The 20,354-nt window shown below is 47.6% G+C and overlaps 2 protein-coding genes across 2 annotated transcripts in view; both read right to left on the bottom strand.

Moving 5' to 3' along the window:
- Positions 1 to 810: 810 nt before the first annotated feature.
- MTMR11 (myotubularin related protein 11) lies at positions 811 to 8,887 on the bottom strand. Its single transcript, XM_080802795.1, has 17 exons — positions 8,638 to 8,887; positions 8,196 to 8,286; positions 7,640 to 7,761; positions 7,391 to 7,451; positions 7,073 to 7,215; positions 6,528 to 6,606; positions 6,261 to 6,396; positions 5,926 to 6,013; positions 5,689 to 5,777; positions 5,479 to 5,603; positions 4,947 to 5,013; positions 4,635 to 4,705; positions 3,907 to 4,073; positions 3,432 to 3,605; positions 2,996 to 3,178; positions 2,045 to 2,338; positions 811 to 1,485 (listed from the first exon to the last, which is right to left on the bottom strand). The coding sequence occupies exons 1-17, from the start codon at positions 8,701 to 8,703 to the stop codon at positions 1,339 to 1,341; spliced, it is 2,103 nt and encodes a 700-aa protein (XP_080658921.1). The 5' UTR covers positions 8,704 to 8,887; the 3' UTR covers positions 811 to 1,338.
- A 3,693-nt stretch (positions 8,888 to 12,580) lies between these two features.
- Positions 12,581 to 20,354, bottom strand: part of OTUD7B (OTU deubiquitinase 7B) — a 55,987-nt gene continuing 48,213 nt past the window's right edge. Inside the window, exons 8-12 of the mRNA XM_080801530.1 lie at positions 20,042 to 20,169; positions 19,602 to 19,751; positions 18,889 to 19,003; positions 17,463 to 17,547; positions 12,581 to 16,181 (exon numbers count right to left, since the gene is read on the bottom strand). Of these exons, the coding sequence (XP_080657656.1) occupies positions 14,976 to 16,181; positions 17,463 to 17,547; positions 18,889 to 19,003; positions 19,602 to 19,751; positions 20,042 to 20,169 (1,684 nt within the window). The 3' untranslated portion in view covers positions 12,581 to 14,975. The remainder of the gene's footprint in view (positions 16,182 to 17,462; positions 17,548 to 18,888; positions 19,004 to 19,601; positions 19,752 to 20,041; positions 20,170 to 20,354) is intronic.

The following is a 20,354-nucleotide window of genomic DNA, read 5'->3' as shown; positions in this document are numbered from 1 at the left end:
GACGTTAAAGGACCACAGTTTCCCCAAAAATGTAAATTCGACAGCTAAAACAACAAAACTTTACTTTTTAAAATATTGTGTTGGCAAAAGATCCTTTCTGTTCCCCGGAGAAGGGTGTGCTGTGGAAACCTCCCCTCCCCCCATCCCAAGGATTCGGCTACCTTAGGGCATGGAGGCAGCCCTCCATTCTGGCCCGCAGTCTGTAGGAAGCGGCGGCCTCAACAGACCCTGGGCTTGAGGCGGTTCGTTTTTCCCCAGGGGAGAGGATTGCGGAGCTGGGTTCATGTCCAAGTTCACCTAGTCCTATTGCATGAGGGGTAAAGGAAATCTGAGACTCATGAAGTGTGATCAAAGCCGAGGGGTGGTTGATACTGGAGCCCAGAGGCCTCAGTTTCAACTGCCAGAACACCCCGGGCCCAGCAACCAAGGTCTCAGATGGTATGCTCTTTGCCGATCTTCTAAAAAGATGCATGTGGACTTTGCCTGACCTATTCCCGTATTTCCTTAAGAATAATGTGGTGGATCGCATCCTCTCCTGGTTTATACCCAGCAGTTTCTTACCTAGGATCTTTTTTTTTTTTTTAAGATTTTATTTATGTATTTGACAGAGATCACAAGTAGGCAGAGAGGCAGGCAGAGAGAGAGGAGGAAGCAGGCCTCCCGCTGAGCAGAGAGCCCGATGTGGGGCTCAATCCCAGGACCCTGGGATCATGACCTGAGCCGAAGAAGGCAGAGTCTTTAACCCACTGAGCCACCCAGGCGCCCCTTACCTAGGATCTTTTATTCAGACACAAGAGATAATGCCAGCAACATGTATAAATACTGTGCTTTAATGAACTCCTTAAATAGAAATATCACTACAAAATATACAGTTGTCAGAGACAGGGTGCCTCCCACGACATACCTATAGGAAAGAAAGGGAAGAAACAAATTGGGATTAAGCCCCAGGAGGAAGTGAGAATGAGTTCTGGAGGCCATCTTTTTAGAACTGACAAACAGCATCTCTCATCTCACATTTAACAGCTGGATATCCAAAGGGATAGAATTGCCTTGAGGAAAAAAAAAAAAAAAAAAAGCAAAGGTAATCGTATTGAGGATTGCTTTTGTTTCTTAATTCCTCAAATCCTAAGAAACATGTTGAGCAACAAAACAGGACAGGGCAAGAGTTGGGAGGTTAGCACCACCCATCTGCAATGGAAAGTTGATCAGTGAGCTTGTTGAGGGCTGGAGTGTCAAAAGCTGAGACAGCAAGACCAGATAATAAAAATTGGAGAATTAAAAAGAACCCTCCCTCACCCCAGACCACCCTCTGCCATGCCCATAAAAAAGACAGCAATTTCAACGGGATTGGTAGAGAATGGTATGTGAATCTCTTTTCTTGGAATGATCCTCAGGAGATACTCTTGGTGTCCATTTCCTTAAAAGTTCCTGAAGATGGGATAGCTCATCCTGGAGGCCAGAGATTGTGGGAGCTGAGAGGCCTTTCTGGGGTGAAGAGAGGCAGAGAGGAATAATATTATAGCCTTAGTTGCCTGTTTCTATGAGAGCTGTCCATTACTTCTGCCATCTTTTTTTATTATTATTATTACTATTACAATTGGCATACAGTATCCTGTTTCAGGTGCACATCCTAGTGATTTCTTTATACTTTTATAAAATTTTATAAAATTATACTTTTATAAAATTGTACTTTTATGCAATTTTTATACAAAAAGTTGATCATTTTATATATTACAAAGTGATCCCCGTGATAAGTCTAGTTCGCATCACCTCTGGCATCTTTAATTCTCTTTCCCCCTCCAACTATGCCCTAGGTTCTACTTGAATCTGAACCACAAGCAGTCTTTCCCACACACACACACACACACACACACTCCCAAACCTTTCTACTCTGCTACCAACAAGAATGGTACTTCAACCTCAATCCTCTGCAGTTCCTTGGTTTTCCAGCTCCTGGACACATCTGGTTTCTCCCAGAACATTTGGTATAGCAGTCAAGCCCCTTCTCCCACTCCTAATCCCTATCCCTGTCTTCCCTCCTCACCTGGACCTCAGGCCTTCCCCTCAGGTAGCAGCGTCTCCACAGCCTTATCTGGGGTCCCAGATATCCAGGCAGCAGCAACCCCGGGGGTAAGGGGCAAGCTCCCCAGTGTGAGGGGAGCCCCCACTCCTGATCAGCCAGGCTTTCAGAGGAGATAGCAGGTCGAGGGAGCCAACGAGAAGAGACACCCAGTAGGGAGGGGCTGTCCCGCCAAGGACAAAGCTGATTCATGGGGGTCAGGGCCCCTCTGGAGAAGAGCCACACAGAACTAGGGGGTCCAGGAACCAGGAAGCTTGGCTAAAGGGAAAAGAGAAATCAACTGGCAACCTAGAAACCAGATGACCCCGCTTTCACCAAACTGGGTCAGAAAGGAATATCTAGCTGCCACCTGCTCACATTGCATTAGTGATCAACCTACCAGACTCCCCCCTGAGAACTCTTTATCTACTCTCCTCATTAGGCCTCAAACTAGGCCTCAGGTCTGATTAAAGTCAATTTAAGGGAAACTTATAAAATGTGTGTAAGAAAGGGGTTACCAGGTGGCTCAGTCAGTTAAGCATCCAACTCTTGATTTCAGCTCAGGTCATGATCTCAGGGTTGTGAGATCCAGACCCACATCGGGCTCTGCAGGTGCTCAATGGGGAGTCTACTTGAGATTCTCTCTCCCTCTACCCTCTCCCCAACCCCACCACCGCTGGCATTCACATGCTCTCTCTCTAAAATAAATAAATCTTTTAAAAAATGTGTGTCAGAGATAGAAAAAGATGAGGACAAGAAGGACCCCCTCTGTGCTATTCTAGGATTTCTGCCTTCCTGGGGACAGTCAGGGACTCTGACAGCTACAGAAGTGTAGTTCCCTGGGGAACTCAGACACCATGTCTTTCCACTTCTCCCTGCCTAGTAGGACAAGCCTGTGAGAAAGTCAAGGGAACCTAGGAAGTGTAGACACCTCACCTGCTGTCTAGGGAGCCAGGAATCTGGGCAGTATTCCGGGTCATAGCCAGGATTATGGAATTGTAGTATCTGTTCACTGCTGTAACGTAAATCCCAGTCCCAGACGGACAGCTGTGGGTTAACAGAGTTCCCAGCAAGGGGTTGGGAGTACCCTGGGGTACAGATTTGTGTATAGGAGTTGAACTGGACAGAGGAAACAAGAAAATGGATGGTTAAACAAAAAGTAATCCTTTTCCCAAGTCTGGAGAGAAATCGTAAAAAGTTCACCTCTTCCTCTGGGAAATCAGATATGGGGTGAAAGTCCAGTCATGAGAATGAGCACCAACTCCCCCCTTCCCGCCCCCCACAGATTTCACTTTCCATAAATCAAGACTAAACAGAGGGTATTTCTCAAGAAGAAGAAAAGACAGCTCAAAAATGGAAGTCACTGACTGACCTGTCTGCTCTGCTTTCCGCGCTCCCAGGGAGTATTTCTCAAGAATGTGAGAGTGTCAGGAACTCTGGTACTGTCGTGAAGAGCAATAAGGAAAAACTCTGAGAATTCAAACTCAGCTGGAAACTGCTGAAGGAGCTGCCAGACACAATCAAGGAAGAGAAGAAACACTGGAGCCTGAGAAGAGGGAAAGTGAGAGGTTAGAAGGGATTGTAGGCACCTAAATGGGGAAGATGACAAAATGATGGGGGACAAGGGACACAGCCAACAGGGCCACTAAGGTCAGGAAATGGAAGCCTAGATTGAGGGTACTGGGGGGTGTGGTGCCTCATTCATCTAGGTCTCCCTTCAAGCTCAACCTAATCTCAGGATCTTTCTAACCCAATTTTACTTCCAGTGGATTATATTACATAGTTTTCTCATTCCCTTACACCTTTAGTAATAATCTCCCCCCAGTACTCTCCTCAAATGATCTTACCTCTTCACTGGCTCCAGTTACTCCAAGTCGGGTCAGGAAGGGATGTCCAGCTGCCACCCACTCTCGCTGCACTAGTGATTGGAAGCCAAGCAGTGTTCGGGCTCCAGGGGCTGAAAGCAGCTGGACGAGTGAAGAGAGGAGGCCATTGAAGTCACGATCACTGCGCTCTGGGTGACAAAGAGGGAGAAGGGACAAAGAAGGAGGGACCAAGAAACTAGGGCAGAAGAACATGAGAAAAGGAAACGAGGCAAGAAGAAGAGAGGGACACAGAGGAGAAAAGTTTGGGTTAGGGAGGATTGAGAGGGCAAATAGAAGTGAAGAGAAAATAAAGACCTTGAATGATTCAGTTCATAGACTCCACCTAGATAGCAATACCCAGCTTCATGTGTAGGAGGCAGAATCATAATTCTCAAACCAGCCTCCTCATTGTCCTTCCCACCCCAACCCAGTCACCATCTACTGATGGAAGGACAGGAACAGCAGGCAAAGAACCCTGCTATTAGGGACCACAAGCTGTAGTAACACTACAGCTAGTAGTACTACTACTACTGCTACTGGGAGGCAGGGTAGCACTGAAGGACGAGTTAAGGCCCATGGGTAGCTCCTAATGACAGGAGAGGAGGATTGTAGTGCTAGCTGGGGACAAGGAAAACTTAAAGATCTTCCTCCCAGTTGGGGTGGGTAAAGGAAAAAGGAAGGCATGGAATAGGTTAACCCAAGAAACTCACCTTGGAGTACTACAGAGCGAACCCTGGATGTCACTAAGACTGAGATGTCACTGGCCTTTCGAAGACAAGACCTGAGGGGGCAGATGAGGAAGAGGAGAGAAGAATGGTAAGCCTGGAAGAAAGGAGTGATAGGTCATGGGAGGGAAAAGAGGCAGACTCCAAAATTCTGCCCGTTCTCCTTCTAAGGAGCAGCAAATAAGAGTCTTCTTGGGAAATCAAAAAAGCTAATGGAAGGTCATTTAGGAATTCAAGTTAACAGAAAGTTGGGGTAGGTTGAATTATATAAATTGTGGCTGGAAAATGCAGGTGTACCTGACGTAATCCAGCCATCGTGTTCCTTCCAAGGCCGAGAGCCATTTCTCCTCAGTTGCAGATGAATCTGAGAGAGAGGAGAGGGGTCAGAAGGACAAAGAGATCCGGAGAACTCAGAATTTATGATTCAGGGTCTGCAGCCTGAGGTTTAAGAATAAGTTGGGGAGGGGTTACTCAGGACTGGGGATAGAAATAAACAGTAACTGTAAATGGTCATGAGGCTACTACAATTAAATTGTGGGGACAGTTGTACAACCATGTAAATGTAATAAAATTCACTGAACACTTAAGATGGGTGAAGGCCGGATTTTATGGTATGTAAATTGTATCTCAATAAAGCTGTTAAAAAAAAAAAAAGAATACACTAGGGATAGGAAGACAGGAAATCAGTGAGTCTGTGGGAGATGGGAGTTGAATAGAAAACTGTGGATCTTTGGCCTGAAGGATTACTCATACTGTGACAGGCAAAAAGGTAAACCAGGTTAGGGTGAGCAGACCTAGGGGTGGGGGTAGGGGTCAGAGGTCATCTCACCAGGCAGGCAGAGGGCCCTCAGCTTCAAGTGGGCAAGCTGAACATCTGTAAGACTAGGCAGTTCATCCACAGCGTCCACCAACACAACATCTGAATGCCCTGCCTGGAGCATTGACTCCACTGCTCTGGAGGGGAAGAAGTCACAAGGTAAGGGAACAAGTGTGTCCAAAACCTCCAACCCTTGCTTCTGCTCATCCAACCTCCCCTCACCTGATATCCTCTTTGTTAGGGTCGCTGGCTGTATAGAAGCCACCACAGCGGAGAAGATCACTGCCCCCAGGGTGATGCCAGGACAGGCGCTGCAGATGGTGGGAGGTTAAGATCACCATGGGAGAAACTCTTAGCCCCACCCTATCCCGCACCCACCCTGACCTCCCTCTACAACGACCCCCTCTGACCTCCCATAACCATCTAATCCCCACCCATCACCCTGGTCCCTGCACTGACCGGTCCACGGCCCTGATGGAAGTGGCCAAATGCTCTCCTGACCTCACTGTCCAGAGTTCGCTTCGGGACCCAGAAGTAACGGGGGAGGCTATGAAATTGAGAGTTACAGTCACAGCTTGGCTCAATGAGCTTATTATAATGCAGACGTGTCATTACAAGGAAGTTGCTCAGGAGGGGATTATTTCAAGGGACCCCAGGTTTAGAGATCTAGGCAGTAAGGAGGATAGCTTTATGGATCTCATAAGAGGGTTTGTGGGCAGTCCTAGCTTTAGAGGATCTGAGAACTGTGGGAAGATTGGGAGGGCAGCGGCAGTTGGGGTGGACTGGGGGATCACCTGGTGGCTACGTCGAACCTCTCATTGACAGTGCTGACTCTCCAGCCCCTGGCCCCCTGCTTTTTCCGCTCAGTCTCCCAGTCTTCGGATGTCTCCAAGAGGGGGATAGGTGGTTTTCTGGACCCTGAACTCTGGCCTAGGGCAGGAATGAAGCACAGAAAAGAAGGAAGAGGAACCAGAGAGAGCTCCTCAGCTCTACTGTCCTCAGCCAGCCTCTGCTCTTCCCGATTCTTAACCCTTTCCCTACCTTAAAGCACCCTCACTCACCAGCCTTGCTCAGGGATATCCCTGCATACTGTTGGGCTTGACTGCTCTGAGCTCTGGCTCGGACAATGGCCATGGTCACCTGTGGAGGAAAGGGCATCCCAGCCTTTTGGCTCAGACTGAAGAAGTGAAGAGGAGGACATGGGTCCCATGTGTTGCTCAACTGTCTTTGCCACCAACAGGGAACAGAGAAGACCGTCCCAAGGAAGGGAGCTTCCACAAGTGGTGGGGACTGGGGTCAGGAGAACACATCCAGAACCACAGAATCATGGAATGTCAATTCTGGGAGGAATCTCTGAAACAATCTCATCCTGTTTTTCAAAGGAAGAAGCTGTCACACTCCTGCTAATTGGCAGTGCCGGGCTAGAATTCAGGCCCCTTACTCTCATTACAGTATCCTCTATCCTAGCCTTTTAGCCTCTCCTTGAGGAGAGAAGCAGATAGAATGATGAGAGGGGTCCTGGGAGATAGGGGAGTAATAGGAATGCCAAGGAAAGGATCCCAAGGTTCTAAGGGGAGGAGGAGTCTTTGGGTTGAAGGCCTCTTACCTGAAAGGCCTGAGGCTCTAGTCCTCCAGCCTCAAAAGCAACTCTGAGCAGCCGGAAGTCTCGGCCATGAATGAGAATCTCCTCAGGGATAAATTTAAGTGGGGACCCTGGACGGAGGAGCTGGACTCTGGACAATCCACTCACTGAAATCAAGAGTTAGAAAGCAGTGTAGCCATGGATCAGGGTCCCTCTACAAGGAAGACTTCCAGCCCATCCCACTCCAACCCTGCTGCCCTCTGAGAATAGAGGAAGGATGAGGAAGGATGAGCCCCCAGTAAGCCCCTTCACCAACACCTCACCCCCCCATCCCCAACTTACCAGCCTCTAATCGCCCAATGTTGACCAGGACAAAATCATATTCACTGCTCAGGGGAGTCTCCTAGAGGAAGCGCATGACTGATGCTAAAGACATCTGAAATCTCGCTCATTATCCTACCTTGGCAATCCCTAACCTCCCTGGAGACAACCCCTTAAGCATAAGTCTCCCTGTCTCACTTGTCTAAATCCTCCTAGACTCCCCAATCCATTTCTCACTAACTGTCCTTTCCATTGGCCTAACCATCTCACCTGACTCCGTTGCCATCCACAGGGCTGGAAGGTGACCCTCAAGTTGGTGCAGATCAGGGTTCCAGGCAATTCAGGTTCCAGCCCCTTCCTTACCCCTGGGGCCCATGCTAGGATCTGCTCCCCTACAGGGGAAGGGGGGAAACCAGGTTATGACTATTCCCAGTGTCACCCACACTGGTATACACCTACTCCTCTGAGACAGAAGGGTGTAAAGAAGGAAGATGAAGATCCTCCCCTAACTCCACTAGAACAAAAGCTTAGGAGGAGGTCATTTGTATTCTTTTACTCTAGAGCTTAGAGCAGTGCCTGGCACAGATTAGGGAACTCAAATAACTCTTGAATAAATAAATGAGGAAAGGGAGTAACAGAGTCAGGACCATCAAGGTCCACACTCCTAGCCAGCTCTGACAGAGAAGAGAGCAAGCCTCAGACAGAAGCACTTTGAGCAAGTAGAGGAATACAGAGGTATCTTTGGCGAGGTTTGAAGCAAAGTTTGAGCAGGATGAAATCTGGAATAGTCTTTGGAGACTGGAAGTATTGGAAAGGAAGTTATTACCTGGGAGGCATCCCGTGGCCAGCTGACTGCCAAGCTGACAACTCCTGGACTCCAGCATCCCAGGCCTCTGGACAGACTTTGGTCCAGAGAGCTGTGAAGGGTGTAGGGTTAATCCCCAGGCCTCTCCAATCCCGGGATCTGGGATTACCTCAGCAGCCACCATTACACTCAGACTCTCAGGGGAAACTGAGATCAGCGGTTGTGAGGAGCTTAGGACCCAGTTGGCTGACAGTAAAGGGAGGGGCTGGTTAATGGATAATGAGACAATGAACTTGAGACTGTGAAAAAGACAGACCAAGCTCCATCAAGCAAAGTTGATATGGGACACACCCTCCTCCTCTTCTAGCTCCTTTCCTAGCTCCTTTTATCTACACATCCTCTTCATTCACACCGTCCTGCCCATGGTGCCCTTCCCTCCCAAGCCCAAGTCTCCCCTCCTTACCCCCATGTCTGGCTCCGCCTTCTGGGGGGCGATGTTGAAACTCTGGCCCCGACCCCCCCACCACATTTCTCTGGCTCCATCCGGGGACGGAGCAGTGAAGGGTGGGAGACCTTGAAGATGCTCAAACCCCTTAGGGAGAGGCTGAATCTTGTAGTTGAGAAGAGGGAAGTCAGGGAGAGGGGCAGGGGACAGCACCAGGAAAAGGAGCGTTTGAGGTACACGGAGCACGATTAGGGGTCTTTTGAAAGGTGTGTCCAACCCAGCTAGAGGAGGCTCCTCGGAAACTTCAGTTGACTCTGGAGAGGGCGGGAGAGATGCCCGGCCCCTTAAAGGGGAATACACACAGTTTTGGAAAAGTGGAGGAGCCTGGAAAAGGTGAGGAAAAAATGGATAACTGGGGGGAAAAAAACCCAGATTCTTTCCCCAACCCTAGATCCTACACTCTTTCTGTTCACAAGCACTGGAAAGTATTTGAGGGGAGCAGTAATACCGAGTATTAACCCAGAGTAATTTGGGCTGTTTTTTTGGTCTTCTTGAAGGGGGTGGTGCAGTGGGAGGAATGCAAAAGCAGTTCAGGCTTCCTTGCTGCCTCCCCGGACACACCTGTTAAAAGTAGTAGGGAATTGGGACTCGGGGGATTTTTTGCCTGGGGAGGCCCAAGAAACGAGGGAGAAGAGTTAAAGCATGTTGTATATGGTTCTTCGGGGAGCATGAAACATACCTCATGTGGAGGGTGCCCTGAGAACACTGGAGAGAGAAATGGAAATATCTCTTGGTCACAGGCAAGTACAGGAGTGTATGTGCAAGTTCTGGGAGTGGAGGGAGGCCCAAGGAAGAGATCTTACTCCAAAACACACACACACACACACACACACACACACACACACACCCGTGGGAAACCAGAGCCCACTCCAGGTACATGACCCCTCCCTCCAACCCAGACATCAGATCTCCAAATTAATGATTCATGTTCAGGACCTGCAAAGCTGAGGGCTGAAAACCTCTATCAGTTCAACAGCTCCATCCCTCCATGATTCCCCCCTGCAATCGGAGGAGCAGAGGTGGGTGGGGAGGACCTTAGGAGGGAAATAAAGGAACTGCAGTTAATGGCGCCTGGGTAGGAGGCTAAAGTCTGCATTTAGATGTGGAAAAAGACAGGAAATGCAATACAAAATAAGGGTTAACGAGCTGCTGTTTTATTGATGTTTGAGTCTGTACAGAGGCAGCAGACCTTAGGTGGGGGCCCCAGTTTTCCAAAGTGACACTCAACTCTCCCCTCAGCACACACACCCTTCCGGCCTCAGCTGTAAAATTTCCCTGTCTTGGCTGCTACTGTGGAAATAGTGAAGATATTGGGACACAGGAAGTTAATTTGGAACAAAGAGGCATACACCTGCTAGGAAGGTGGTCCAGAAGCCTTATTCTAGAAGACCTAAAAGCTCCCAAGCACCCCCAACCCCACCTACTTTCCATGGTCCTCAATCTCTTAAGGGAAGAAATACTTCCCAAGGTCTTTTGCCATAGGGAGAGCTGTGTTCCACAATTTTAAAATCCCATTCCCCATTTTCCTTCTCCCCACCACTCTTCATTCAAGAGCCTCATTCTATTCTTCATATTTTGAGGTATAGCAGCAGCAGAGGAATCTAGAGGGGGGAAAAAAACAGGGGAATGGGAGGAGGTGGAAGCCAGAAAAAAGTTGGTGACTTGGATGAGCAGGGGAATGAAAAGGGGCAGCAGCTGAGGGCTAATGGGAGGACCGCCTCTCCATATTCCCCACACCAGCAGAGGTTTTAAGTGGATGAAAGGAAGGATGCAGAAGCATGGGGCTGTATCAGATTTTTCCATTTTCAGGATCCTGGTCTGGTTGCAGGTCTGTGCCAAGAGTGAAGGCTGCTGGGAGGGGCAGCTGGGGGGGGGCGGAGCTGAGTGACTCACAAGATGAGTCACAGATCCAGTTATAAGCACAGAAAGAGGCCATCGTTCTCCCCACCCCTACCACGCTCTGGTTACCGTCAGCCAGCTTCCTTTCCTCTTTCCTACCGCCCCTAACCCACGTGGCCAGTGAAGGGCGGTGGCATGGAGAAAGTCTCCATGAAGACGTCATAATAAATATTTTGTTAAGCTACTTAAGTACAGGGCCAAAACACCCTGCCATTTGCAGGCTGGGTATTGACAAAGTGAGAGAGACAGGAGTGCCTGTGTGACTCACTGAATCTGCAGTCGAAGGGCCTGGAGGGAAAAAGAAATTAGAAAAATCTGGGGTGCAGGTGATTCCAGGCCAGGAAGGGCTTCCAATGCCGTCATCCCATCTGGGTCTAGGGCATTGACTGCTTGGAGAAAGAAGACGACCCAGAGTCTAGAGTCACAGGTGTCTGAGTAACTCAGAGAGCGTCATCTCCAAAGTGCCTTCATGGGAAAGAAAAATGTGGCTGATATCCTGGACGTGTGGCTGTTTAGAAAGGAGACCATTCGGAACCAGCTCCATTTCTTCTACTTCTGTATCACTTCCCAAATACACAATACATAGGCAGTGCTAACTTTTGTTTTATTGGTCTGGGAGCTTTAGTCTCTCCTGAGAAGAAACTGAGCCAAAAAGAGAGGGACAGTGCTTCCCTCTAGGCCCTGTACAGCACCAAGTTTCACACCATCCCCACTCCATACAGAGACTGAATCTTAAAAAAAAAAAGTTCTGATATAATCTTTTTATTTTGTTGATAGAATCCAGTATGGGGGGAAAACTTTTTATTAAACCTTGTAACTCCCAATAAAACGAGCACAGATTAAGGTAGGAATCTGGAGACCTATCCTATAGAATACTTGCTCCATCAGGGCTGGGGTGGGGAATGTAGGGTGGAAGGACAGCACTGTCTTAGAAAGGGAAAAATAAGAACCCCAAATATTTCCCCTCTCCAATAAAACCTCGGTAGGTACCCCAATGCCCTGGATTAAAAGAACTAAGTGCACTTATTTAAGACCAAGAGATCCCATCCCTCAGCCAGGATTACAGGATCTGCCTTCCCTTTCTCCCAAATATCCCTCCTTAACCAAGGAATTCTTGCTCATTTTGGGTGCACATCATGTATCCCTCTCCTTCCCCCTCCCCAGCACAGTAATTGCATGGGCTTGCCTCTCCCACCCCCTCATCTTCCCAAAATACCACAAACCAACCAGAGTCTGTTTTCATTTCCCAGGCATTATTCCTTCACCCTCCATCCCACACAACCCCTCAAAGAATAAAGCAAAACAGTCTTTACTCATCCCTACAGAAAAACATTCATTGACTCAGGGTCCTTCATCCTTAGAATGGAGAATTTTCTTTTTTTTTTTTTTTAATGCTTCAGTATATAGTTACCTTCCCAAATTAAACAAAAATAATTTAATTCTGAATAAAAAGCTATAGGGCCTAAATAAAGCCCTATTCTATCATACTCACCCCTAGACAACCCCCCAGAATTTCTACTTTTATTTGAAAAGAGGTCAAATAAATTGGGACTGGTTAGTTTAGAAATCAAAACAAAAACAAACATGACACAAGGTTTCTGTTTTTGTTCATTTGTCCTCAGTTTTTAAAAACAAAACTATTAACTAGAATCTAGTAACAAATCAAGTCCAAACACAGCAGTCCAAAGAATTAGAACTTTCCTGGTATTACTCTCTGGGAAAACCCCTGGTTTGTTCCCATTCCTCTTGGTCCAGGCCATAATCCTGTGTAGGAGACAGGTGCCGATGGGAAAGCTCAGTGAGCTGTCACAGGTGGGAGCTGGGGCCACCTGTTTGGGTGCACGTAGGGGATGGGGATGGAGGCTCAGAGGTGATGGTCTCACCAGAGTTGTTCTAGCCCCAGAGTGAGGTGAGCAAGGCACTCTCTTTGGGCACAAAATTTAAGTGGTGCCCCAAAACTCAATAACCAATATACCATTTTAATGTAGTATTTTTTGAACATCAAAACCAATGTAAAACATCCACAATGAACTAGCTCTCAAAATTGTAAGGACAGGATTCAACCCCACACTTGCTCAGTTCAGCTTATTTCCCCCACCCTAGTCTCAGTCCCATTTGATTCTTTAAGATTTTGATATTTTATTCATCATGCAGTTTTTTGCATTGTATTTTAAATACTGCATTAAAACAGTATTTCTTAATCACTGAGTTTTCAGTACCGCTTAAAGTTCTATACCTGAGAGAAGTGCTCATCTTGTACTAGTCCCAGCCCTGTCCAGAAATATGGACATCCCCTCCTTTGGAACTGATTTCCTTTAACCTCATTGCTTCCTTAAACCCATTCTATTTTCAAATAAAAGCCCAAGAATTAATAGCCATAGGAAATGATTAAATCAACAGACTATCAGATTTGAAAAATGAGTGACTTTAGAGTCTGCTGAGGAGAGAGGAACCTTTCTAAACTCTGAGCAGTTCCAATGAAGATAGTCTTGACAGGATTTGTTACCAAGGGGGAAATGGGATGACAACTTTCCTGATTGGGCAGAAGCAACATATGGCAATTACAAATGTCCCCAACACACACACACACACAACCAGCCCACATCCAGTTTAGAGCAAATGTGGGGATGACATTCCATGAGATGGGTTAGGAGTACCTACCTCAAAAGAGAAATCCACATACAGGAAAACAGCCCCAGTTAACACTCTGGACACTTAAGTACACTTATTCCCCTTCTTCATAGTTACCCAGGAGTGTATACAATTGCATAGTTGATTCCCCCCCCCCCCAGGGGGGGAATAAAAGAAAGAAAGAAAGAAAGAAAAAGGAAAATTGGCCCAGGATAGGTCCTCCAGTTTAAAGCTCTTAGAAGTGGTGCTGGCCAGAGAAAAGGCTGTCCAGACTTGTGCTTTGTGCAAAATGCAAAGGCGCTCCCCCTTCTGTGTCCATAGGCCCATTCCCACCCTCTGGGGAAAAGGGCTGAGTTAGGGAAAGGGGGAAACCCAAAGACACATCAGCTCATTGGGAGTAATCTGTGATCCGTGGTTACAGTTCACTAAAATATATTTCTCTACCTTTTAATAAACTGCCCCTGTGTTTCAACATCAATCCTATTATCAAAAATATGTCTTCTTACAAAGTATTTTTTGTCTTATTTTAATAAACTAACCACAGATTAAGGTCAGCTATGGCTTAACAAAAGAAGCCGGGATGTTAAGTTCATTCTCCAAAAGTAGATAGGAAGGAGAAAGAATCACTTAAATAGGAAGAAAAAAAAATCATTTTTAAAAATGTTTTTGCTCACTGGGGTTTTGTTTCTTCTCCTTTAAAAAAAAAAAAGCAGTCAAAATAAGTTGCTTCCTACAGAAACACAGCAGCAGAGGATGGTAGTGCTCTATTTAGGTTTTTGGTTTTGTTTGAAACAGTCTGGCCAAAGGTCTGTCCTGCTCCTGCCCCTCCCAGGGTGCACTCACATCCCAATGTGTGGTTATTGCTAAGTAGTTACAAAAGATCCCCTGTGCACCCACTCACCTGGAGAAGATTCAGCCCACACAGCTGTTCTCATCACTCTTCCTTTCCCCTGAGGGAACTTTTTTTTTTTAATAAAATTAAAGTCATTAAAAAAAAAATCACAATCTTAACTTAGCTGAGCTCAGCCCTCAAAAAGGATGAGCAAAAGATACAGGGCAATCAGCAATCTCCTCTCAAACTAGAACAGATGACAGATGGCTGTTTAGAAGGAAATAAAACTTGAGAGGAAAAGGATTCCCCTTTTAAGTTCTTCCCTATCCCATCTCAATAAATGGATATAAACTAACCCCCTCCTAATAAGCACCCATGAGCACACATTACTGCCTTGTCTTTCCAGATCCTTCAGGAGGAAGAATTTATCCAACCCTAATTTCTACCTTAATTCAATAGCAAATCTAATTCCCCAGTTTCCCTCCACACTCCCAACTCCACCATCATGTGCTTTTTTCCAACCTCCAAGAACTTTGGTCTGTTTTCTCTTTTATTGACTGAGAACCTCCTTCGCCTGCTCCTGCCCTGGATGTCCGCCCGCCTCCCCACCCCCACACTAAACCTTCCCCTGGTTTCCCTTGGTCTTGGGGTGTACCCAAGCAGTTATGAGACAGAAGCATCGCCTTTTCCCCTTGTACCTCCTCAGTCCCAGCAGGACTGACGAAGGACGAGCACGGCCCTCCAGGCACCGTCCAGCCCTGACCTGTTCTGCCTAGCCTGGCAGCTCTCCAGCGCACACACTTCAAAAAAGTTTCCAGCCAGGCTTCCACCATCACTGCATTTGCCCCATCCGCATGGGGGCTGGGTCTTGATGAGCCAATTCTTTGAGCTTAACTCTCTTTGTTTAGCCCCCCTTGCCCTCCAGGGCCCCGCCTCAGAACCTGTGCACCAGCAGCTCCCCACCCAGTTCACGCTCCCTCCTCCGCAGTTCTTCCCTGTAACAGCAGGAGCAGAAGTTGTTTGTCTCCGGGTGTCCGTAGAAGCTGCAGTTCGGTTGTTTGCATTTGGTCTGGGTTGGAGGAAGCCCCCGGGGACCTCCAGCCCATCCATCTGGCTCAGGGGGCTCTCTGTAGCCGTTGCTATAGGAATCAGCCACGCGGAAGGGGGGTGGTAACAGTGCGCCCCTGTGCCCGTCCTTGGAGTGGCTGCCTGGCTCCAGAGACGGGATGCAGTCCTGATGGGGGTAGGGTCGCCCTGGAGGGCACTGTCTGGGGAATGTGGCATAGGGTGGTAGGCCCCCCCCACAAGGACCTCCTGCCAGCTGCCTCCGGGGTTCCTGGCAGTGGACTCCAACCCCAGCAGGCCGAGGGATCGTAAAGCCTCCAGGGTAGCCAGCAGAGAACGCCACTGCCTTGGATTCTGCTGGGGGCACTGGCAGCAACTCCTCCCCACCATCTGGCTCTGGCTTTTTGGCTGGAGGAGGCCCACTCCCCAACCCCCCATTCAGGATCTTCCTCTCCGCCTCCTTCTGCTTCTGCTCTGCCAGGAATCTCTCCTCAGCATCAGAGAGGTAGCGCTGGATCATCTCTTCCTGGTACTGATGACGGTGACCCATCTTCAGGGTGCCAACAAAAATAAACTTCCCCTCCCCTTGCATTGCAATCCTCATAATGCTCAAGCTCTGCATCACCTCCTGGCTGTACTTGCTCCCTCCGTTACCCACAGACTCAGACGTGGGCTTCTCAGACACGGCCCCATCCCCCGCTGCCTCCTCCTTGCCACCCTTCCAGCTCTTCAGCGAGTTCTTCTTCTTCTTCTCCAGTGTCTCTGTGCCACTGCTCACTCCTGACCCCGTCCCCACCCCTCCCGGCTTAGAGCCCTTGCTGTGCATCAGGCCTCCCATGTTCTTCTTGAGCTTGCTGCCCAAGGTTTTGCCGAAGCTGCCCAGTTTGTTGGCCACAGAATCTGCTCTCTTCTTGTCTTTCTCCCGACCTCTCTTTGACTTCTCTTTCCGCTTGCTGCCCTCATTGCTCGTAGAACTGCTGCCAACCGACTCCTTGTCTGAGTCCCCAGACTCAGGAGTGGACCGGGGCTCATCTCCAGCTGAGGCTGTGGGGGACTCAGGTTGTGCCAGGGGAGCCTGGAGGACATAAGAACAGGATTAATGGTTCTAGTCCCGTGGAAAAGGACCAATAACATCACCCCTGTGCACTCCCTCTCTGGAGTGCCTGCCTAGTTCCAGTGAAGGGCGGCTGTCATGGTGGGGAAGGGTCACCCAGGAGGGCACAGTCCTTCCCCAGCTCCAGTCAGCTCTCCCATGGGCCAGGGAAAGATGTACCTAATATCTAAAATGCAATCTGACTCCCTTCTGTAATAAGGAGATAACAAAATGAAGCCTGACATTCTTCTAGAGCAACAGGCAACTATACAATACATGGTGAGGAAGAACATTCCATTGATACTAGAATATTCTTTATTATAAATTTCTCTTTTTTTAAAGATTTTATTTATTTGGCAGAGAGAGAGTATACAAGTAGGGGGAAGCGGCAGGCAGAGGGAGAAGCAAGCAGAGGATCAAGTGGGACTTGATCCCTGGACCCTGAGATCATGACCTGAGCTGAAGGCAGAGGCTTAACCATCTGAGCCACCCAGGTGTCCCATTACAGATTTCTCTATGCCTGGGGTGCCTAGGTGGCTCAGATGGTTGGGTATCTACCATTGGCTCAGGTCATGATCTCCAGGTCCTGGTATCGAGCCCCGTGTCAGGCTCCCTGCTCAGTGGGGAGTCTGCTTTTCTCTCTACCTCTCCCACTGCTTGTGCTCTCTCTGTGTCTTTCTCAAATGAATAAATAAAATCTTTAAAAAAAAAATTTCTCTATGCCAGATTCTGCCCCAAATTAATCTCCAGGAAGTCGTAACTAACCACAACCAAGCCTAACCATTCTGTAATCCCTCAACTTTTAGATATTCAGCACTGGGGTCTGGCTGTTTGCCCTGTTCCTGTGTTCCTATTCTATGAAGAATGATGACATTCTCAGAACCTACTGGATCAGTCTCTTAAGGAGACTTAAGCAATTCTGTCTCTCTGGTACCTGCCACAGATGTCTACATATGTAAGGCCTGGAACAAAGTAATGACGATCCAAAGTTCACCAAAAAGTCTAGAAAGCTTTTCTTGAAGAATGTATTTTAGTATCAAAAAGCAGAGCTGGAGAGGAGCTATGGAAAATGGAGGGCACTAACAGGTAATAAGGCAGGAAAAAGTGTCTTTTGGAACTCATCTGATATTTCCCAGTTATTCCTAACCTTGAATGGTTAGCTATCACTCAGAAGCGATTTAGGAAGAGACCATCACCAAATCTTCTTGCTACCCGGTCACTGAAATCGAGGCCAGACAAGGGTGGGGTGGGAGTAGTCCTCACCTGTGCGTCGGAGGACACTGGGATCCACTTCACATTCATGTAGCCATGCAGCAGATGCAATTTGACCTCTAGGGACAGGATTACACTGTGAAGAAAAAGGAAGAATTAAAAACATCCCATGAGGGGCGCCTAGGTGGCTCAGTTGTTAAGCGTCTGCCTTTGGTTCAGGTCATGATTTCAGGGTCCTAGGATCAAGCCCCACATCAGGCTCCCTGCTCAGCAGGAAGCCTGCTTCTCCCTCTGCCACTCCCCCTGCTTGTGTTCCCTCTCTGTTTCTCTCTCTCTCTGTCAAAGAAATAAAATCTTAAAAAAAAAAATCCCATGACCTTTAAAAAACAAAGTGTGTGATCCAGTTGGGAGGATGGGAGAGGGCTACATGGCTTGGGACTCAGACAAGATTGGGTCTGAATTATAGCTCCACCAATTAGTACTAAGCTTTATGACCTTGAGGCAAGTCACTTCATCCTCCCTAAACTCAGCTGGGGTTGGTAATGGACACAGATAATATCTACCCTGTAGTGTTGTTGTGAAGATTAAAATAGTATTGGAAGGGACCCAGCATAATGTCTGGAAAACAGGAAATATTGACTGAACAATAGCCACTATTGTTGTTGGTGTAAATATTATTAAGAAGGAACTTTTGATATTTAGGTGAGAACTTATTTTGAAAGCTATAAATTCTGAGTTTTTAAATCAAACCCTCTCCATTAGATCCCAATGTCAGGAGCCCAAAGAAGGAAACACTGGACAGGAGGTAAGAGAGGAGCTTTTAGACCCATACCCTCTTTGTAGGAAGCCATGGAAGGCAAAGTTGGAAGACTAAACCTGCTTTGAGAGGCTGCAAGGAGAGGGGCTGTCAGAAAGATCAAATGTTTATTGCTATTTAAATTCAGAAAGGCAAAAATCCAAAGCAAACTAAGTATTTTGGTCAATTACTTTAAAAACCCCTCTCATGGACTGCCTGGTTGGCTTAGCTGACAAAGCGCACTACTCTTGATCCTGGGGTTGTGAGTTTGAGCCCCATGTTGGGTGTAGAGAGTACTTAAAAAATAAAATCTTTAAAAAAAAACTTAAATAAAATAAAAACCCTCTCACTTGGGCTGGGATTAAAAAGTGTGACTTGATTATCTTGATTTTCTGATGACTGTTTTGGAGACTCTGGGATGTATCAGTAGACGACCATTCCTCATATTATAAGGAAAGAACAAGTGGCAGTCCCAGGATTTCCCTCTCTTTCATGGGGAGAAAAAGCAGCTGCATGTTCCAGGAATCCTGGTGCCCAACCTGTCCCCCATGTTTCCATCTTCCCAAAACTCCGGAGCTAGGATGTAACTGTCTTGCCTCTAAGCTGAGAAGAGTCTCAGGGGAAACGAATGCTGAATGTGGAAAAGACACTTCGTAGGTGGGAAGGCTACGCCTGCCTCACCTGGCCAATCGGACGTTGTCATTGTCATCTTTGCCCCACTCCCAGCCCTTTCCAGGGTCCACAGCAAAGTGCAAGGGCAGCAGCTTATGCTCTGAATCTGTAAGTGGGATCACAGCTGAGGAGGAAGAAACATGTCATCAAGGAGTCTCCTTAAGAAGAGAGGAAGGAAACTGAACACAAACTGACTTCACTAAAAAGGAGGCTGGATCGTATCACAGGTCTCAAACTGAGCTCACTCCTCAGTTTTCACATGTGAATTACGCTGGCATCAAAAACAGACAGACTGGTTTTCCCTTACTAGCCAACACACAATTTAGGCCACTAATCTCCATGACTCCCCACCAGTCAGTCAACAAACACTCATGATGTTCTCGCCAGTTAATGTGGATTCAAAAAATTCAAAGTCATTATTAAGACAAACACAGCAAAGCATCACTTGAAAGGTTCTATGACCTTAATACACACACTCTTCACTCCAGAACAAGGAGCAGCAAATACAGGCAGGCTACTGTTTTTTCCCCAAAGTTCTTTGTCAAAATGTTTTTATGTTTAACTTAAACACCCTGGAGTATCTTTGGCTTAGTAAAACAGTATCAGTGTGCCCTGCCTGGGCTTGCATGTCACTTAGTTCTTCCCTCCTACACTCTCTCCCATTTCAGGTTTTCCAAGTGAAAATAAAGCACACCCAAAGATAACAACACCGCATTCAGCACCTTGGTCTTTGGCGTTCTCCTTCTGTTCCATGGACACAAGTGCAGAGAAGTGGGCCTGATCATAGGCGAGCACCAGAGGGGAGCGGTGACACTGGCTCGCTGGGACCTCCAAGGGCAGATAGATTCCCCCAAAGGGAATAGGGGCGAAAGCTGCAGCAAACCACAAAGACTGTTATTCAGGATGTGTTCTTGCCTAGAGGGCAATCCCCCCGCCCCTACTCTACCAAGTGAGCGCCCCTTTCACTCACTCTAACTCTTAAGTTAAGAATCCTCATCAATTAACCCCAACTGCTTTGCATTCAATCTCTAGAGAATTCTGCATTCTAATGTATATCTTGTCTCTCCCCAAGGGTCCATATAGCCCCTTCCTTCCCTCCTCCCAGTGCTTAGCCCAAGGCTCTGCAAACAGAAGGTGCTCAGGGCAGGGAGGACTGACTCACCTTCCCCTCCAGAGTCCCTCAGCATGGTGTCGGCCACAACGACTATGGGCCTCCTAAGCACATGGGCAAGGACAAAGACGTGGAATTCTTCTAGGCTCTCATATACAGGCTCCTCTGAACTCTCCACCCTAGAGTTGCAGGAGGGGAGACAGTGGAAGGGGTACAGCAGAGGGGAGAGGGAGGAAAATCAAACAAGACACCCCTGAAGACCAGTCCCACAAAGAGGAAAAAGAGGAATGTCCTTTCCTGGTTTTCTAATCTTAAGGCTGCCATGGACATAGCTGATTATTTTATGCTACCATGGCTATTTCTA

The sequence above is a fragment of the Martes martes genome, assembly GCF_963455335.1.
Source record: "Martes martes genome assembly, chromosome: 4".
NCBI lineage: Eukaryota > Metazoa > Chordata > Mammalia > Carnivora > Mustelidae > Martes > Martes martes.
The sequence above is the reverse complement of the archived record's forward strand: the minus strand, read 5'-3'. Positions and strand labels throughout refer to the sequence as shown.